We start from the raw sequence: 15,426 nt of genomic DNA, 5'->3' as shown, positions 1-15,426 counted from the left end.
GGAAGGTGTGAATTCCCAGTCGCCTTTTGGGTGAACTATTACCGGACTGACGTCGGCCCGACCTCTCACCAAGCGGCTCTTGTGCAGCGTCGACTGTCAGCCGTCCTGGGTTCAGGTCTTAGTACGACCTTTTCTTGTGATCATCGGAGTGGGGATCGACTTTGGCCTGGTGTCATGACACAGTGACCTTTTGGAATGTTACAGTTCGTTCACGTTGGAGTACTGTAAGTTATTGATTGAGGAATATATTGGTGGTACCATCATCGGAATTGCATGGTGTTTGCTGTGCAAGTGAGAGTTTTCTTGTACTTGCATTAATTGTTATTATTGTGTGATTTTAATACAATACTTGGTTTTTGTATCAATTGATTGGTGTGGTTCTGCCATTGGTCATTGGCACACATAATAGCACATCTTTCTGCATTGACTCCTTTCGGGGCTCGGAGGTACACCGTGACCGGGGTTTGGGGAGGAGCACGTAACAATATATATACACTACCAGTCAAAATTTTAGGTACACCCAACATTTTTTGATATTTTACTGTTTAATGTTCAAAATGAACATAAGATGTGAACAAAACTCTTCACAAAGATATATCTGCTTATATCTACTGATAATAAATAAATTGTTCTTCAATGCATCTTTCTTGTGCAAAACGTCGGTTTAAAGCAATTTTTGGAAATAGGTTGAAAAGTGCAATAGTAAATCCAAACTGAAACGCGAAGCTAATGTTATTAAAATTTCATCTCGGGAGCAAAAACTGTTTACAAATACTCTGCTCTGTGTGGAATAAATGTTTGTGCTTTGTTTCCTCATCATGTGCAATGTCTATTATTGCCTGGCGTTGCAAAAAATGTTCACAGAAAGGCCAGTTATATAATAAATATTCTGAGTGTTTTTGTGTTTCAGATTGCATGAACATGGGTGCCCAAGCTCAGCTAACACCAGAAAAAAGACAGGCAATTGTAACTTTGAGAAGAGAAGGCAAATCCTTGAGACAAATTGCGAAAAAATTCTAAGTGTCAGTAAATGCAGTTGCTTATGCCATTAAACGACATAACAGAACTGGTAAAAATGCGGATAGAAAACGTTCTGGTTGACCAAGAATCGCAACAGAATTGCAGGACAAGTAATCCGAGTTACCAGTCTGCCCAACAGACGTCTTACAGCACCGGAAATTAGAGCCCAGCTAAACAGCTCCAGCATTGCGACTGTTTCAAGGCCTTCTTCTGTTCTTGAACAGTTTTGAACACTTTGAATCACCATCACTTTGTTTTGCAGTACCTGGACATGTTCTTTCTGTGGTGCTTAAGGGTCGTGTGTAAGACTGCCTCAATAGCGCTAACCTTGTGGATTTTTTAAAACGATCTTTAAAATCATTATCACATTTAAATTGAAGTATATACTTGAACACTGTTGGGATAATGTGCCCTATAAACTCTCTTGTAATTCCGATGTTTTTTTTTTCTGTCTGAACAGAAGAAAACGTTTTTCAATTGGGTTTATATCACTGACGGACAGAAATCAACACTCACCTTTTCGCAAGATCCTTCATTGTGTTTTTTCTGGTTTGTCATTCTGCCACAAAAGATACTTGATTTTCTTTTGTTCCTGCTCTGGCAAAAGCTTCAGGTAAGTGGATGATTGATAACTGTTGAGGTTTTTTGTGATCGTGTCGACATTTGCAACTCATAAAATGGGATTAATAATCAAATTATTAGATTAATCTTTCTCACAAGGCCGGCCCCATTTTTTTTTTTTTCATTGTTATTGAAAAATCTGACCTGCCCACCACTCCTTCCTCACCTCCCCTCCCCCCATAAATCCAAGGTCAAGACTTGGAGCTCATGGCAAATGGGCAAATGACCAAACAATAGAGTAGAACAGGCAGACAAATGCACAAATAACATCATGAAAGTCTTTTTATGCCGTGCATTCACAATGGCTGACAAACGCAGGTTTACATCGGAAGTGATCACCAGTTAACAGCTGACAAGGCGAGGCTGCAGCGGCTCCTTCAGTTGCACCCACAAATAATTTTTGTCTTGGAAAGTGGTTATTTGTGGGACTTTGTTGATTGACATCACATTTCTTATTTTTTTTCCTGCATGGGGTCTGCAAACTCAAAGGTCGTGGAAGAACAAGAAGACAGAACAGATCAGGACGCAACAGAACAAAAGGAACAGTAGAAAGAGAGAGGGGTTGACACAACGTCAGGGTTGAGGAACAAAATAGAGGGAGACAGACGTATAAGATATTTGGGGACAATGAAGTGTGGGGGTGAGGGAGGGGTGGGTTTGGGGGTTGTCCCCCAAAATAGGTATTTGTTTTATTCTCGGAAACTACACACGCAATTTCGATGAAACTTTACCACAACCTTCACCACCCATGGTGTACCAAAGTTTGTCCACTGCATTAAAAAAAAAATCGGCCCCTGAGGGCTTTGCAAGGGGGTTGCCTCCCCAAAAATAGGTATTCGCTTTATTCTCAGAAACTATGCATACAATTCCGATGAAACGACCACAACATTCCATTCATCACCCGTGATGTACCAACGTTCCTGTCATTTAAAAACATTGGGGTCTGAGGAGGTCTATGGGGAGGGAGGTTGCCACCCAGAATAGGTATTTGCTTTCTGCTCAGAAACTACACATGCAATTCTGATGAAACGTGACCACAACCTTAATCACCCATGCTGTGCCAGAGATTGTTCAACGCATTAGAAAAATTGGGGTCAGGGGAGGTATACGGGGTGGGTTTTTTCTTTTCTTTCTTGTTTGTTTAAAGTCTCATGATTATGTTACTATGATGTTACATGCTGTCCTGTCTTCCAGCAACCATTGAGATTGGTTTGAAATGCCTTTAGTTGGTGTACAACAACAACAACAACAACAACAGGCATTTTGAGGCCATTTTCCCTGCGAGAGCGGGGGTTAGCCTTGCGGTCCCCGTGACAATCTTCTCCATTTTGCCCTATTTTCTACATCTCCCCTTGTTAACCCCCTTGCCTGCATTTCTTCTTTCACAACCTTTAGCCAAGTCTTTCTTGGTCTTCCCCATCCTCTACGAACTTCCACATTCATTTCCATCACTCTTCTCAACCAGTCACTTTCATTCTTCCTCAACACATGACCAAACCATCTCAACCTGCTTCTCTTCACAGCATCAATCACAGGCTCTATTCCCATCATCTTTTGCGATTCATCATTTGTCTTCCTCTCTCTCTCAACGATACTCCACACATCCACCGAACCATTCGCATTTCCACCCTTTCCAGCCTTCGTTGCTGCTCTACGTTCATTACCCATGTCTCGCTCCCATAAATCATAACACTTCTCACACATGCAGCATCCATCTTTCCCTTCAGCTTCAATGACACTCCCCTCCTCATCAGCATGCCATTCAGTTCCCGAAACTTCTTCCATGCACATCTCACTCCAGCAACCGTTGCCGAGTCTGATCCACCTTCTCCATTCAGCATGTCTCCAAGGTAACAAAATGTTTTCACACCTTCCAGCTTCATGCAGTCTCCAAGATCCAACTCAACATTTCCTCCATCTGCAGCTCCCTCTGTGCACACCTTACATTTGAATGTAGCTGCCACACGGGTTAATGACCCTCTCAAACCACTACATTTTTGATGAACCCACTGAGCGCACATTGTACATTGCATGGAATTCACTCCGACACCCTTCCTGCACACAGCACAGGGCCACTTCCCAGTTCTTTCCACCTCACCACATGCTTTACCACTTGCCATCACCTTCATCTTTTAGTTATTCACCTTCAGACCTTTTGCCTCCATACATTCCTTCCACTTGTTCATCTTCTCATTCAGTCCATCCATACTCTCCACAATCAACACCAGATTATCTGCACACAACAACTCCCACAATAAGCCCTCCTTTACGTTCCGAGCCAGCACCTCCATCACAGCTACAAATGGTGGTGGATTTTGTACCGATCCCTGTTGCACTCCCACCTTCACCTCAAACTCACCACTGTTCCCGTCCTTCGTCCTTGCATCTGTGCGTGCTCTCTCGTACATTGCAATCACTACTCTGATCAACCATTCCTCCACTCCTAACTTCCTCAATGCCCATGTCAATACTTCAAAACTTTGTGTGGAACCCCATCAAATGCTTTCTCCAGATCAACAAACCCAAGAAACCACTTCTTCCTCTTCTCAATGTACTTCTCCTGCAACTGCCTTACAATAAAAAGCACGTCTGTCGTTCCTCTTCCTGGCATAAATCCAAACTGCATTTCATCGATCTTCACTTTCTTCCTTGTCCTTTTCTCCAACACCTTTTCCAATACCTTCATTCGATGCTCCTATAACCTTATCGCTCTATACGAGCCACACTCCAGAGGGTCACCTTTCCCCTTGTTTTGATGGACGAGGGTACCGAGTTCCCAATCCACTGGAATTGCGGCCTTCTTTCACCACCAGATTACAGATCTCTGTCATTCTCTTCACACCCCAACTTCCCGCTGCCTTCAATATATCTCCCACAACTCCCGTCGGCCCTCCCGCTTTTCTAATCTTTATTGCTTTCATCGCTTTCTCAACTTCCTTCTCAGTTATCTTCTCTGCCGGTCCTAAAACTGGGTTATTCTAGATGTTGCCATCTCATTCATTCTTTGCATTCAACAGCATTTCCATATTTCTCTTCCGTCTTCCTTTAATTCCATCTGGGTCCACAACTATTTGTCCCACTTCATCCTTCAAGCAACTCACCCCCATCACATCACACCTCCCTTTCGCTATCTGCTTTGCAATCCTGAATACTGCTCTCTGACCCTCTTCCGAATCAAAGCGTTCTCCGAACATTTTCCTACATGCCTCCTGCGCCTTTGCTACCTCTTTCTTTGCAGCCTTCTTGGCTGCCTTATAACTTTCATGCTGAGCCTCTTCTGCCGCCGTACCCTTCGCCTTCTGGCACTGCTTGAACTTCTTCCTCTTCTCGTCAATCCTTTTTCCATCTTCATCATCCCACCACCATGTTTCCGAGTGCCTCGGTGGTCCTTTTGTCCATCCACATACCTCACCAACGGCTGCCAACAGACTGTCTTTCATTGACATCCAACCACGTTCAAGCTCAACCACATCATCCACTACCATACTCAGTCTCTCTTGTAATCCCCCCCACACTGTCACCTCTTTCAGCCTCCACACCTTCATTCTCAGTTGGTTCTTCACCCACCGAGCTCTCCTCGCACCTTTCACCCTTATGTCGCAGACAACCAATTGTTGCTGTGAAACAGCCTCCTCCCCCGGGATCACCTTTGTGCGCTGGAGGTGCCCCCTATCTCGCCTAAGCACCATCAGGTAGTAAAAAAAAAGTCAGTGTAGTTTACTGTTTGTTTTACCAGGTGAGTGCCAGGGGTATTGACCCTGTTGTTCAAAAAATTAGGTGGATAGGTACATTGCAGAAGGAGTGGGGATGAAAATGTACTCAGTTGTTGGAGTGATTGTGCAGGTGTGATGGTCCTGGTGGCGTCCTGCTGCATTGAACCTCCTTGTATTTCCTTGGACACCAATCCAACATGTTTTTATGGCCAATCACATTCATGATCATTCTCCTTACCAGGTTTATCTTGAGATTTGTCATGTCAATAATGCCATTTCTCCGATGGAATTGAACTTAAAAAGACTTTCCTGTACGTCTTTGTCTCATGATATTGTGATATTAAAAGCACCCACACCATATGGAATAATATCCTGTTTTTTGTGCTTGGATATACAAGGAATGATTGTTCAACTGAATTGTTCTAATGAGGGAATTTCTTGAATTTTTAATTCGTCAATGTGTTTGTGTTTTTTATTTAGTTATTTTTGAACAAGCACCTGAAAATACCATGGTTCTAAGCAATCATTTTTTGCTATTCCTTCTTAGGACAACTGGCATGAAGAAAAATGTAAAAGCCACGACTGTGTGCCCAAGTTACCCTCTCCGAAGCCGAATCAGGACAAAGGTCGGAGGTCACTAAATGTCATTTAACAAGTGTCTCCATTGCAGTGAACGTTTTGAGAATTGTTTAGAATTATTTTGAGCGAGTTCCTCTTTGTAATCCTTGTTTTTTCCTTTAGCAGATGATTACACCCTATGCAACACAGTTGCACATCCAAAAATAATCAAGATTGCACCTAAAATACCAAGGAAACCATGTGATGTCATAAATCATTTTGCAGGTATTGCAGATGTGCACAATGAAGTTATGGAGATTGTTCGCTCAGCACACAGCATTCAAAGTGAAGATTCTGGCAACGTGTTACAGATGACGACCGCTCAAGGGTTTCCTGACCAGGAGCAGCATTTGATGCCAAGTGAGGAGCAAGCTACACCTAACATTGTGAACAGTTGCACATACAAAAATAATCAAGATTGCACCTAAAATACCAAGGAAACCATGTGATGTCAGAAATAATTTTGCAGGTATTGCAGATGTGCTCAATGAAGTTGTGGAGATTGTTTGCTCAGCACACAGCATTCAAAGTGAAGATTCTGGCAACGTGTTACAGATGACGACCGCTCAAGTGTTTTCGGACCAGGAGCAGCATTTGATGCCAAGTGAGGAGCAAGCTACACCTAACATTGTGAACAGTTGCACATACAAAAATAATCAAGATTGCACCTAAAATACCAAGGAAACCATGTGATGTCAGAAATAATTTTGCAGGTATTGCAGATGTGCTCAATGAAGTTGTGGAGATTGTTTGCTCAGCACACAGCATTCAAAGTGAAGATTCTGGCAACGTGTTACAGATGACGACCGCTCAAGGGTTTCCTGACCAGGAGCAGCATGTGATGCCAAGTGAGGAGCAAGCTACACCTAACATTGTGAACAGTTGCACATACAAAAATAATCAAGATTGCACCTAAAATACCAAGGAAACCATGTGATGTCATAAGTCATTTTGCAGGTATTGCAGATGTGCACAATGAAGTTATGGAGATTGTTCGCTCAGCACACAGCATTCAAAGTGAAGATTCTGGCAACGTGTTACAGATGACGACCGCTCAAGTGTTTTCGGACCAGGAGCAGCATTTGATGCCAAGTGAGGAGCAAGCTGCACCTAACATTGTGAACAGTTGCACATACAAAAATAATCAAGATTGCACCTAAAATACCAAGGAAACAATGTGATGTCATAAGTCATTTTGCAGGTATTGCAGATGTGCACAATGAAGTTATGGAGATTGTTCGCTCAGCACACAGCATTCAAAGTGAAGATTCTGGCAACGTGTTACAGATGACGACCGCTCAAGTGTTTTCGGACCAGGAGCAGCATTTGATGCCAAGTGAGGAGCAAGCTGCACCTAACATTGTGAACAGTTGCACATACAAAAATAATCAAGATTGCACCTAAAATACCAAGGAAACAATGTGATGTCATAAGTCATTTTGCAGGTATCGCAGATGTGCACAATGAAGTTATGGAGATTGTTCGCTCAGCACACAGCATTCAAAGTGAAGATTCTGGCAACGTGTTACAGATGACGACCGCTCAAGGGTTTTCGGACCAGGAGCAGCATTTGATGCCAAGTGAGGAGCAAGCTGCACCTAACATTGTGAACAGTTGCACATACAAAAATAATCAAGATTGCACCTAAAATACCAAGGAAACAATGTGATGTCATAAGTCATTTTGCAGGTATTGCAGATGTGCACAATGAAGTTATGGAGATTGTTCGCTCAGCACACAGCATTCAAAGTGAAGATTCTGGCAACGTGTTACAGATGACGACCGCTCAAGGGTTTTCGGACCAGGAGCAGCATTTGATGCCAAGTGAGGAGCAAGCTGCACCTAACATTGTGAAAACCTACTCTTGTATTGTTTTTACAAATGTCATATTGCAGTTACTCTAATATGTGCTCTCGTATATACTAAGCAGGTGATAGTCGATAAATTAAAGCATGAATCATAAATTAAAATATTAATTTTGCAGAACGTTGATACAAAATAGTACTTGAATATTTATATTGGGTGCCGTGATTGGACACACCATGTGAGCAGAGATTGATGAGAGGTGAGCAGAGGGTGGTTTCATTCAACCACCCAAAGACACAAATCGCTTGACTGATCCCGACACAAAAATAGCCATAAGACGTCTCGACGTGTCCAACTTCGTGTGTGCGTGTGCGTGCACGTTTCTTTGGTTGTGATCTCCATCTGCGGGTTTCAGAAGGTGGAACGGAGTCCTCCCAGGTCTCGAAGTATCTACCTCCGTTTCAGTAAGGGATCATGATTCATGGACCAGTTTGTAAAATTTCCTTATTTTCAAAGTTTTGTTCCGATGGCTCTTTTGGGAATCGTCACCGAGCCTCGGACAGCTTTCAACTGCAGTTCATTTGTTGTGATATTCCCAGTGATGGTTTTTAAGATCTCCATGATGGTCTTCTTTATCATTCCCATTGCTCCAATTATGTCCGGTAAAATTTTGGTTCTCTTCAGCTTACAAGATATTTTTGCTTCATTTTTGAGATCTTGGCACTTGGTCATCATCTTCATTTTTGTGTTGTGGAGGCCGAAATCGCTGGAGTGTACATGTGTGTACCAGTAGAACGGTGTGATCTTTGTTCAAATGGTGCCTCCATTTAGATTTCTGGGACAATTATAAATCAGAAGGTTCTATGTGCGGAGTTGTTGTTTTTTTTGTTTTTTTTTGGAACTGAAAACGAAAACCGAAATGTGGGGGGAGGTGGGGGGTGGGGGGGGGGTGGATGGGAGAGGTATAAAACACATGGACATTGCTAGGACTTCCATGAAAGAAGTTGGAATTTCAAAAAAAGTGTATCTGGGGTGAATTAACAGGGGTCGACAAGATCAAGGTTTTGGATGGGGGAAGATAAGAGATTGTGGTGAACAGCTGTTTTAAAGACCTGGAGGGAGGAGTGGGATTGAAGAGAGTGAGGGAGTTTGTTCCAGAAGTGGGAGTAAAGAGGAATGAAGGAGTGAAGGTGAGCAGAGAGTCTTGATTTTCGCAGTTTCACCAGAAGAGGGTTGCTGGCAGATCTTGTGCGACCTGAAGGAATATTTGGGGGACAGAGCTGGGCGTGCAAGGCCCAAGAGGAGTCTGGAGAAGACAAAGACCACCAACCTGCCTGCGGTGAGTGAGTGAGAGGCCCTCAGAGTTACCTTCATCCCGGGAGATTCCAATGATTCTGAAAGCATTGGTTTCAACAGCGTGAAGCCAAGCTAGGTGTGAGGCAGGAGCACCAGCCCGGAGGGGAGAGCAGTATCCCATTGAGCTGCGGATGAAAGCCTTGTATGTGGTGAGGAGCCCAGGTGTGCCGAGGAAAGATCTCATACGACGGAGGATGCCCAGTCGGTGACTGGCTTTGGAGGCCAGCTCGGAAATGTGGTTTTCCCAGGATAGATCATGGCAGACAGTGAGACCCAAGAGCTTGAGTGACAGAACTTCTTGGAGAGGATTGTTGAGAAAGTAGATTGGAGCGTTGTCCAGACGGTCTTTTTGGAGAGACGTCATAAGACTGTGAGATTTGTCAAGATTGAAAAACATGTTCCACTTGTTTGACCAGTCTGCTTTTGTCCAGGTCTGCAGAGAGTGAGGAGGCTGCAGACTGCCGATCTGAGGGACGACATAGAGGGCGGTGGAGTGGAGTCATCAGCAAAGAGATGGAGAGGATTTTCCAGAGAGTCGGAGAGATCATTGATGAAGACTAGAAAAATCACATGGCCCAGAACACTGCCTTGGGGAACTCCAGCCTGAACAGGAAGGGGAGATGAGAGAATTCCATTCAGGGCCACATGTTGACTATGACCAGAGAGGAAGTTCGCAAGCCATGCGTGGATATTTCCATGGATACCATAGGAGGAGAGTTTGGTGAGTAGGGCGGTGTGCCAGACTGTATTGAAGGCACGTGACATGTCAAGGGAGACAGCTCCAGTTTCCTGTTTGACATTGAGGACCTCCATCCATTGTTGAGACAGCGGAAGCAGCATGTCCAGAGTAGAGTGACCTGGTTTGAAACCAAATTGATGATCAGAGATCAAGCCATTGGAGAAGAGGAAGGATTTGATATCCGAAGCAATGATGGATTCCATGACTTTGCTGATAATTGGGAGCAGGTTGATTGGTCTGTAGTTGCAAGGATATGTTTTTGCACATTTTTTGTGTAAAGCGGAAATGTTGACTGATTTCCAAGCAGATGACAGATGACCTTTTACAAAAGAAAGGGCGAAGAGAACAGAGAGAGGGTGCGAAAGAGTGGCAGAGCAAGATTTTCGGACCCGTGGGCTGATGCCATCTGGTCCATTTGCAGAATCACAGTCGAGGATTGACAGAAACTTCACCACATTGTCAGGAGAGTCCAGGAGCAGCTGGGTACGACTGCGTACGGTGGGTACAGAGAGAGAGACGGGCTTGGGACACAAGATTTTGAGGCAAACACAGAGTTGAGGCATTCAGCTTTTTTACGTGTTGAGTCAGCTGCATAGCCATTTGAACAAAACACAAAACACCAGAAACAGATTTGACCAGACGCCACCAGGATTTGGAAGAGGAAGACAGGTTTGAGAGTTTAGTCTTGAGAGTGGAGAGAAATTGTTTCCTGGCACTGCTGAGGGAGACGCACGTTTGTTCCGGGCTTTGTGAAAGGAAATGAGCTTGCCTTCCGGGAGGCGAAGGCAAGTTCTTTCAGGGCACTGCCTCACCTCACCACAAGATTCAGTGTACCATGGATGGGAGGAAGGGTATGACGACTGAAAAACGAAATGGGATAAATCTGTGCATGAGAGAGAGAGAGAGCAGTTTACTTTGGATGAATTCCCAGGATGAGTTGTCAGAGGCGGTAGAGATGGGAGACCAGTCCAGATGATTGATGGCTGCTTTAAGACCGTGCCAGTCGGCCTGAGTTAAATGCCAGACTCGTCGGCGCCGAGGAGGCTCTCTGAGAATGGTCAGAGAGATGTCCACTTTAACAAGCACATGGTCAGATGAACCGATTGGAGCAGAAGAAGAGCAGCAGACATTTGCAGGGAAGTTTGTCATAACCAAGTCTGGAAGAGAAGATGCTCCGTTGACTGAGATCCGGGTTAGGGATTATTATTATTTTTTTTTTTTAGGTTTTTTTTGGAGATATTTGTAGTTTTTGAGTAGTTTTTTTTTGTAGGTAGTTTTTGAGCTATTTGTTTTATTTGGGTGTGTCTTTTACAAGTGTCTATTTATGAACCTCATAACTGAATTGGCATGATTTCATTATGTATTAAGATTTGTGATGTTGTATTACATAATTATTTTTATTTCTAATTTGGGTTTTTCACTATTTAGGCCATTCACTTTTGCCACTTCGAGATGAGCCTCAAGAAGTGAAGCCGAAACTGAAGAAGCTTAAGTCGGTAAGATGAGAGATTTTTATTTTTATTTTGGTCTATTGTCGGTGAAAAAGAACAAATACGTCATTGACTTGCAAGCTTTCATTTTAATAATAGCAAATTCCACAACTTTTTCCATTCCACTGAGTGACATTTATTTTCTTGCATCCACAACATCATCCTTTGTGAGACAAAGGATTCCATTCTTCTCCCATATATCCTCACTGAAATTCCCTTATGATTTGGAACCTTCATGAGTTTGAACTCATTAATACATGAAAAATAACATTGATGATCAAACTGATTACAAAATGGCAGACTGTCATAAAACCGAAAGTTCTTTCGTCAATCAATGACCAGCAGGCTGGTGTAGTCCAAACTTTTATTCATTTAAGAGAAAAAGCACAAGCGATGCATGAAGCACACCTGCACCTGCACCAGCACTTGCATCAGCACCTGCACTGTACACATGCAAAGCAAATGACTGGCTCTCCTCTCACCTCTCATCACTTTACCATTTATATATACTCGCAGAGTACCCGCCCGATGGGTGATTTTGTTCTAATCGTGCAACACGTTATTCTGACACATACTTTTATTTGAGCGGTGTATAGGCAACTGAAAGCTGTCTCAAGCGCTCCCAAAAACAAAATAAAATAATAACCCTGGTTACGTGCATGGAGCAAAAACACGCTGGCTGCTTGTAATTCAAAACGCCTCACTGCACTGGAAAAAAAGGAGACAAAAATACTGTACAGTACGTAAAATATAAAGGGTGTTGACTTGTTATACCCACTGAACTATAACACTACGTGGAACGGACAGTCTGCGAACACACACACAAAAGGCCCATAGGCAGTGAGTTTTACATGAAGCCACGGGATCGCAATGCATTATGGGATTTAGTCACGCAAAAAGCGTATTGCTTTTGTATCGCTGTGATTGAACGACGTACACATCTTGCAAGATTTATATAGAGATTTCTTTCATAATTGCACATTTGTTCTTAGTTGTTTCACTTCGGTGACATGATACTAGAGTAAAACAGAATGCCATCCTGTTCTGCAATCAACTGCACGAATCGAGATGTTCGTGAAAATCGCGAGAAAGGGTTGACATTTCACAGGTAAGGAAACGCCAATTTTTTTCCATTTTTTTCCCTTGTCACCCTTTTGTCACTTACATGTAATCACTTTTTTTTTCAGGTTTCCACGATGCAACCCAGATCGGTTGAGGCAATGGCTGATAAACATGCGGAGGGACAGATGGATGCCAACAGCCAGGTCTGTGCTATGCTCCAAGCACTTCACAGCACAAAGCTTCCACACGTTTGGACTGCGTGTAAAGCTCCGTGATTCTGCTGTGCCAACAATATTTGACCTCCCTCGTCATCTCCAAAAGGTATGTTGTATTCACATCTGTACATTTAAATCCAAGTTGCTCTGAGTGTACACTGTTCTATTATTAATAATTATATCAAACTTAGACTAAGAAATACAGGTAGAGTACATTGTGACATGTACAGTATATATGTCACATGTGATTCCATCTTTGATATTGTGTGTCTTGATCAGGTTTTGAGGTACTAAGACAATCCTTCACATCAGAAATAATTGATGCAATTGGTGAGGTGTAAAACAAAATTAAATTTCATAATGAATTTTAGTAACACTTTGGAATAAAGCCATTGTTTAAGGGATGACAATTTTCACCAAAAGAGGCACCTGTCATTAGACGGCTGCAATAAAATAGTTTTAAAGAATTTATCTTTATATCTGATGACATTGTCTATTTGATTGTCTTAGTCTCTTAGACAACTAATGTATTGAAAGAGATCACATTTTGGGAACATTTATGTTACCTGCTAATGCACACTGGCAGAAATTCTGATTTTGTTTGTGTGCACACAAATGGGCAACCAATGTAAGACCTTCTGGTACTTTGTGATTAAAATACTAATTTATGAAATTTACTAGTTCCTATAGTGATTACAGCAATTTTAATTATTAGCTTCTGCAATGTACATCACTGTTTGCATGGAATTACCCTTTGAAATTTTGTTTTTTGTTTCAGAAAGTGAACAACCGGAAATGCCCAGCAGTCCGCATTTCTACACCACCTTTAAGGGAACCAGATCTTCATTCTTGCCCATTGCCACAGCAAAATGCCCCTGTTGACCCGCTGGCTGAGCACAATTATGCTACAATGGACTCTCCGAGGAAATTGAAGCACAAGTTAGATAAGTCCATAGAGAGACTGGAAATATGTCAAAAGAAAATGAAAGTAGTGCATCAACGAACACGCCGTTTTAAGCGGAAGGTAGAGACCCTGAGAGGTGTCATCAATGAGCTACGGAATGAAAACCTGATTTCCACCAATTGCGCGGACTTGCTTGATGGCACCATTGATGGCATACCTAAAGATTTGATGACAAGAATCGTTGAATGCAAAAAGGGAAAGGGATCATCTGCTTATCCTGAGGAGCTGAAGTCCTTTGCACTCACACTACAATTCTACTCGGCAAAGGCTTATGAATATGTCAGAAAAACTTTTGACTTGAGCATACCCCACCCACGCCAACTTCGGAGATGGTACAGTAGGATTGATGGTGATCCAGGTTTCACGAAACAGGCATTCTCCTCACTAGCAGGAAAAGTGACCAGAAACAGAGAAACTGGAAAGGAGACTATCATCGCCTTGATGTTGGACGAGATGTCTATTCACAAGCATGTGGAATTTGCTGAAGGCAAATATCATGGCTATGTAGATGTTGGAAATGGTGCAACAGATGATGCCACCCCATTAGCTAAAGATGCCCTTGTTCTCATGGCAGTCTCAGTGAATGAATCTTGGAAAATACCATTAGCATATTTCCTCATAGATGGAATGACGGGAGCAGAAAGGGCAAATTTGGTTCTGGAATGTCTGTTGCGACTGAATAACATTGGTGTACGTGCTGTGTCATTAACGTGCGATGGGCCATCCTGCCATATTGCAATGATGAAGGTACTAGGAGCAAACGTGAACATCAATGGAATGGATCCTTCATTTCCACACCCAGCTGACCCTTCCGTGCGCGTATATGTGATACTTGACGTCTGCCATATGCTGAAACTACTTCGCAATTCATTTGCAGATGGTGGGATTTTTAGAACGCAGGATGGTCAAAGTGTGAAATGGACATACATTGAAGAGCTTCACAAACTTCAAGGATCTGAAGGACTCCGACTTGGGAACAAGGTAAAAAATGCCCACATTCAGTGGAGAACGCAGAAAATGAAAGTGAACCTGGCAGCACAAATATTCAGTGCCAGTGTTGCTGATGCTCTGCAATATTGCGAAGAAAAACTTCAACTTCCACAATTCCAGGGCTGCAGTGCAACTATAGAGTTTCTTCGGCATGTTGATTCAGCCTTCGATGCTTTAAACAGCAGAAATCCGTTTGGAAGGGGGCTGAAAGCACCATTGAAAGGGGACAACCATGCATCCATTCAACAACGATTGCATGATGCTGAAGTCTTCCTTCTCGGTCTCAAAGATGGATCTGGTAGGAAAATGTGTGAAGGACCAAGAAAGACTGGTTTTGTTGGCTTCGTTGTTAGCATCAGAAGCATTTTAAACATGTATCAAGAACTTGTCGCACCAACCGATGCCCCACTCAAATACCTACTAACGTATAAATTCTCTCAGGATCACATTGAATTGTTCTTTTCCGCCCTCAGAGCACGTGGAGGATTCAACAACAACCCCACTGCAAGACAGTTCAAAGCTGCATACAAACGCCTGTTGATGAGACATCACATAAAAAATGGCACTGGGAACTGTATTCTTCGTGATGACACAGCCATTCTTCACACTGAGAGCGTCAATGATGTCACAACTATGAACATTACTCGAAAGTATGATCTCATTCCCAGACAACCCAGCAAGACAGATCATGACTACAGTGACATGCCACATATTGAGCCCTTATCAGAATATAAGGATGCGGCTGTCAACTACATCAGTGGATACATTGTGAAATCTCTTAGGCTGCATATGGACTGTATGGAATGTGCCAATGCAATGTCATCTTCTGATG

General features: G+C 42.9%; 2 protein-coding genes across 2 annotated transcripts in view; both read left to right on the top strand.

Moving 5' to 3' along the window:
* LOC144893373 (uncharacterized) overlaps nucleotides 1-7,376 on the top strand; it is a 64,371-nt gene extending 56,995 nt beyond the window's left edge. The window contains exons 4-10 of the mRNA XM_078783956.1: nucleotides 1,481-1,633; nucleotides 5,902-5,980; nucleotides 6,198-6,332; nucleotides 6,442-6,576; nucleotides 6,686-6,820; nucleotides 6,930-7,064; nucleotides 7,174-7,376. Coding sequence (XP_078640082.1) covers nucleotides 1,481-1,633; nucleotides 5,902-5,980; nucleotides 6,198-6,332; nucleotides 6,442-6,576; nucleotides 6,686-6,820; nucleotides 6,930-7,064; nucleotides 7,174-7,376 — 975 coding nt within the window. The remainder of the gene's footprint in view (nucleotides 1-1,480; nucleotides 1,634-5,901; nucleotides 5,981-6,197; nucleotides 6,333-6,441; nucleotides 6,577-6,685; nucleotides 6,821-6,929; nucleotides 7,065-7,173) is intronic.
* Nucleotides 7,377-7,423: 47 nt separating this feature from the next.
* LOC137436337 (protein mono-ADP-ribosyltransferase PARP6-like) overlaps nucleotides 7,424-15,426 on the top strand; it is a 110,707-nt gene continuing 102,704 nt past the window's right edge. Inside the window, exons 1-3 of the mRNA XM_078783324.1 lie at nucleotides 7,424-7,552; nucleotides 7,662-7,796; nucleotides 11,302-11,369. Of these exons, the coding sequence (XP_078639450.1) occupies nucleotides 7,444-7,552; nucleotides 7,662-7,796; nucleotides 11,302-11,369 (312 nt within the window). The 5' untranslated portion in view covers nucleotides 7,424-7,443. The remainder of the gene's footprint in view (nucleotides 7,553-7,661; nucleotides 7,797-11,301; nucleotides 11,370-15,426) is intronic.

Source organism: Myxine glutinosa, chromosome 8 (assembly GCF_964187855.1).
Source record: "Myxine glutinosa chromosome 8, kmMyxGlut1.1, whole genome shotgun sequence".
Lineage (NCBI taxonomy): Eukaryota > Metazoa > Chordata > Myxini > Myxiniformes > Myxinidae > Myxine > Myxine glutinosa.
This window is presented reverse-complemented; position numbering and strand designations above follow the sequence as displayed.